This window comes from Molossus molossus, unplaced genomic scaffold, assembly GCF_014108415.1.
Source record: "Molossus molossus isolate mMolMol1 unplaced genomic scaffold, mMolMol1.p scaffold_m16_p_21, whole genome shotgun sequence".
NCBI classification, from domain to species: Eukaryota; Metazoa; Chordata; class Mammalia; order Chiroptera; family Molossidae; genus Molossus; species Molossus molossus.
Window position 1 is genome coordinate 48,145,511 of NW_023425357.1, and position 4,941 is coordinate 48,150,451.

General features: G+C 61.9%; 1 protein-coding gene across 1 annotated transcript; it reads left to right on the top strand.

The window, feature by feature from the left end:
- The first annotated feature begins 2,383 nt into the window (after positions 1-2,383).
- CBLN1 (cerebellin 1 precursor) lies at positions 2,384-4,666 on the top strand. The gene is made up of 3 exons (XM_036275637.1): positions 2,384-2,960; positions 3,097-3,216; positions 4,469-4,666. The coding sequence occupies exons 1-3, from the start codon at positions 2,697-2,699 to the stop codon at positions 4,664-4,666; spliced, it is 582 nt and encodes a 193-aa protein (XP_036131530.1). The 5' UTR covers positions 2,384-2,696.
- The last annotated feature ends 275 nt before the right edge of the window (positions 4,667-4,941 follow it).

Consider the following 4,941-nt stretch of genomic DNA (forward strand, 5'->3'; position numbering starts at 1 on the left):
AGAAAGGGAAAGAAGGGACGCGAAGAGTTTGGGAAGCAAGGACGAAGTCCAAGAAAGGGCCAGTTACACCTGCCTGCAGGATGGATAAGTGCACAGGTCCAGCAGGCCCTTGGAATGGCAGGTCTGGGCTGCAGAGAGGCTGAGACTGGAAATACAAGATGAAGAACACTGGCATACGGATGGCAGTTCAGGCCTGGGCACTGCCCTCCAGAGCTTTACCATGAAGAGTAGAGGAGGGGACTGGCCACCGACTCTCTCTAGTCTAGGGCATCTCAGGCGTGCAGGTGAGCTCCATGGAAACAGGCCTTCCCCCGGACAGGGGTGGCACTCAGTAACTACTTGAAATGACAGACTGCAGCGCCAGGGCACTGTGGGAGAGCATCCGCTGGCTACCTGTGTTTCTCCAGGTACCCTCCCAGGTTAGGGCTGCCTGTCTTGGCCGCTACACGGGGTGCAGACTCACGACCCAGCTTTCACCTCTTAAATTAGTTCGTGCTCTCACAGGTGTAATCGCAGCTGGCAACGCTTTCTGGGGATGTTTCAGAGAGATAAAAACTGTTTCTGTGTTAACTTAATGTAAAATTCTTGCCTGTTTCCTGCCCTTTCCCTTTTCACTGGCTGAGCCCAGTGAGCGCTGCAGGCCTCCTAATGGAGGTGGGGTCAGAGACAGGGCTTCCCCCACCCCCACCCCCACCCCCACTCCCTGGAACTCGTTAAAGACCTATCAATGTCTGTCTCAAAGTAACAAAAGGGATTGTGAGCGGAAAGGCGTGGCTGTTGGCGATTCCTGGCTTGGGGGGAGCGTACCCTACGGGACACAGACACCGGGAGGCTGAAAGGAGGTGCAATCATCCCCTGCCCCACCACTCTCCAGATCCCTGGCTGGAGTCTGACCGCCGCCGCCAGCTGCACATCTGCTCTGGCTCAGCTGAGCACGTTCAAGGCCGCCGGGCCGTGAGCAGAGCGCCACGTGCCCGGGTGGGGGTGGGGGGGGTGGGGGCGGTATCCCAACCCGCCTCTGCTTGGGGTCCTGAGCCAGCGCTTCTGCCTCGGACTTGACTGAGCTGTCGGTCCACTCACTCTCCTGCCTCCGCCCGGCTCACTGCATGCGTGCATCATTCAAGGTCTCCGCACCCCAGCTTCCTCTTCCCATCTCCGCAGCTGCTCGCTCCTTCCCCCCAGCAAAGCCGTCTTTTTACGCTCATGTTCGTGACTACACGCGTGTCAGGTTCCTAGTCAATGCCTGACGGGAAAATTCATTTAGGGTCAACATCACCCTCGAAAAATCGCCCATACATCACAAGACTTCGTGTCTACGCTCAAGTCAATGACGGGCAGGTACCCGTGGATGAGACAGGCTATAACGGTGCACACGAAATAAAAAGTAAGGATGCAAAGTGTACATTTTTAGGACCAGAGAAAATGTTATGTGACAAAAGAGCTTGCGTGCGACGCCACTGCACTGTTGCTGCGTGCTGGGTGGTGGGAGACACGAGGGCATTCTCGGCTTTTGCCCCAGTGCCTGGCACTTCGTCTGCGCCCAATGATGTGGCCTGAGCACAGAACCAGCGAATGAATGAATGCACACTCGACCTGACTCCGTGGCTCGCAGGGTTGCGGGTCCAGTTCTATCCTCGTGGCCGTGGGCCGGGTAAGGGGAGCGCGGAACCGCAGGCCTCGAGTCCGGGTCAGGCCAGCTCCGGGCGGCAGCACGTGCACCTCCCCCTGAGGCCACCGCGCACGCCCCGCCCCGCCCCGCCGCGCGCGCACGCACGCGCCCTGCAGCCGGCCGCCGGGTCAGCCTGCACGCCCAGGTTCACCCGCGCGCCGGCTGCCCCTCGAGCCTGCGCCCGCTGGGGGGCGCTCCCTTCCCACCCCGCGTGCCTTCACGCGGGCGCCGCACGGCCCTTGCGATTCCACGACCGCCCCAGGGCGCGCGCACTTCCTACCTGCGGACCGGAGAGGGAGGCGGGCGGAAGGGCTGAGTTGGCTGTACGAGAACGTGGTAGGAGACCGCAGGCGAGAGAACGAGCTGCCGCGGCGGACGGTTCGGGCGCGCGCGCGCGTCCCCGGCCCTTGCTCCCTCCGTCGACTCCGGGCCAGAGCCCAACCCTGCTGCCGCGCGCCGCCCGCCTCGCCGCGCCTAATAACAACGGCGCCCGGGGTCAGGTGGCCGCGCGCGGACAGCGCCGCCATTGGCCCGGCGGGGAGCGCGGCGCTCCAGGATTGGCTGGGAGGCGGAGTCTCGGCCAGGGCGGGGGCGGGGCTGTACAGGGAGGCGGGCAGGGAAGCGGCGGGGGCGGGGCCAGGCAGCGGTCCGCGCCTTTGTGCCAGGCGCGCGCTCTCCGCCCGCTCCGGCTGCAGCACCGGCTGCATCAAAAATTCAGAGCGGCGGCGGCGGCGCCAGCGGCGGGTGCGGGCAAGAGGCGGCGGAAACAGCGGGGACCGAGAGGCAGCGGCTATGCATCCAAGTGCGGCTGGGCAGCCGCGGCTCCCCTGAGGCCCGGGCGGGGCTCCGGGAGCATTGCGCGGGGGGCACCCTGTTCTGGAGTGGAAGGAAAGCAGGAGTGTCCAGGGCGGCATCGGCGGAGCTGCGCACGGAGCTGAGGAGGGGGCTCCGGAGCGGGCCTGGGGCGGGGGGGCGGCTGGCGCAGGCGGCCCCTGGGGTGGGGGGCGGGGTGGGCGCCGCTGCCGCGATGCTGGGCGTCGTGGAGCTGCTTCTGCTTGGGGCGGTGTGGCTGGCGGGCCCGGCCCGCGGGCAGAATGAGACGGAGCCCATCGTGCTGGAGGGCAAGTGCCTGGTGGTGTGCGACTCCAACCCCACGTCCGATCCCACGGGCACAGCTCTGGGCATCTCTGTGCGCTCTGGTAGCGCAAAGGTGGCTTTCTCTGCCATCAGAAGCACTAACCACGAGCCGTCCGAGATGAGTAATCGCACCATGATAATCTACTTCGACCAGGTGAGTGTTACATGTAGATCGGACTGATAGGGGGTGGGGAAAGGTGGAAGGTAGATGCCCAATATTCTCCAAGGTCTCTGCGGAGGCTCGTGGCAAGAGTTCGGATTGACTCCTCTTCGTCCCTGCCTCGTTACAGGTACTAGTGAACATCGGGAACAACTTTGATTCAGAACGCAGCACTTTCATCGCCCCGCGCAAAGGGATCTACAGTTTTAACTTCCACGTGGTAAAAGTCTACAACAGACAGACCATTCAGGTCAGCCGCCGCTTCAGGGCCAGGCCCGCCCCGGTAGGGGGCTACTAGCCATAGGAGTGGGCACTCGTATGGGAGTGGGAGATAAAAGGGGCAGCTGCATGTGCCCTGGGCTGTTTGGAAAGCCGAGTAGCAGGGCCTCATGCTTCTGTAGTTTAGGCTGCCCCTTGCTTCCCCTGTCTTTGGTTCTTGGAACCTAGCCCTCTCCCCAAAAGCAGTTTCCCTCCTCTGCCTTCTGAGCCCCTGCAAAGAGGTTCTTGCGCTTTCCTATGACACTCCAGGGATTTCCCGCAGAGATGGTTGTTAGCATCACAGTTCCCGCTTCAGTAAGATTCCCCCGACCCTCCCCGGTCCCGCCCCGTCAGCACCACGGACAGCTCCGAAGCCTGCGAGACGCCTGTGCGCTAGCTTTCAGCACCACGCTCCGGGGCCTCCCGGCGTTCCTTTGCGGAACCGCTCTGGCCGTTTGAACTAGCAGTGCGGAGCTCAAGCGGATGAAGGGTGGAGGAAGGAGGGAGGGGGCGTAGTGCCACTTCCTCCTGGCTCCAGTCTTGTCCCAATCCGCTCTCACTGGCTCCCCAGGTTCTCAAAGGTTTCTAGGTTTCCTTTGGGCGGAGACAGAAGGAGGAACGTGCGCTGGGGTCGCGTGGGGCCTTTGGCTGCTGATACCACCGCAAGGGCAACACCAGGGGCTGGGTGGCGGGGGCGGCTGGAGCTGAACGGGGATTGAGCTTGGACTTTGGATAAAGCACGGACAGCATCTCCGTGCGGTTTCTCTTAAGCCAGAAAAGCCTTGCTGGGCTTCTCCTCTGTGTCCAGCCAGGCAGCTAGGACCGGAGGAGCCAGAATTTTTGTTTGTTTTCGCAGAAGCGCCAAGAGCGGAGTTGTCTTGAGTTTCAATTTGAGCATTGGGGGTGGGGGTGGGAGGGGGAGGGGACTAAGGTGTCAGGGCGCTTGAGCCACCTATGGAACCCTTAAACTGGATGAAAGAGTGCCCTCGGGATTCGCCGGGTGCGCCCGAGGAATGAAGGTGACTCCAGTTAGGGGGCAGATCCATCCTTTCACCTAGATGGGCGCCTTTTGCCCCCATTGGACCTTCAGCAGCAACCTGCAAAGCCCCCTTTCTCCCCCCAGCCCCCTCACACCTTGCTTCCAGGCCTTTATGACTGTGAGCTCAGCGGTGCACGTTCAGTCCCCACTGCCGCTTCCCTGCCGCCTAGGTGGCAACTCTGAAGCGGGCCTTTCTCTTTCTCAGGTGAGCCTTATGTTAAATGGGTGGCCGGTGATTTCAGCTTTCGCTGGTGACCAGGACGTGACCCGGGAGGCCGCCAGCAATGGAGTCCTGATCCAGATGGAGAAAGGCGACCGCGCATACCTCAAGCTGGAGCGGGGGAACTTGATGGGGGGCTGGAAGTACTCGACCTTCTCCGGATTCCTCGTGTTTCCCCTCTGACTGGCTCATCTCCGCAACGGAGGCCAGAGGGAAAGGGCCAAGGCAGGAGGGGACGAGAAAGAGGCTGAATGTAGAAGAGACAGCAGCAGGACTCGAAACTTCCCACACACTCCCCAGCTGTGTCCAGGTGAAAGGTGTGGGCAGGCGGGAGGACAATTTGTCAGTTTACTCATTTGGAGAAACAAGTTCCACTTAGCTCTGCGCACTCTCATTTCCAAAAATAGGCTCTCCTCCCCCATTCCAGCTGCAGTGATGAAGGAAGAGAGGCCGCCTTG

What these genes read in the sequence shown, in the direction of transcription:
- CBLN1 (XM_036275637.1), top strand. Translation starts at nt 2,697, where the DNA reads ATGCTGGGCGTCGTGGAGCTGCTTCTGCTTGGGGCGGTGTGGCTGGCG. An exon ending in TGATAATCTACTTCGACCAG is followed by an intron (nt 2,961 to 3,096) that starts GTGAGTGTTACA and finishes GCCTCGTTACAG; the next exon opens with GTACTAGTGAACATCGGGAA. An exon ending in ACAACAGACAGACCATTCAG is followed by an intron (nt 3,217 to 4,468) that starts GTCAGCCGCCGC and finishes TCTCTTTCTCAG; the next exon opens with GTGAGCCTTATGTTAAATGG.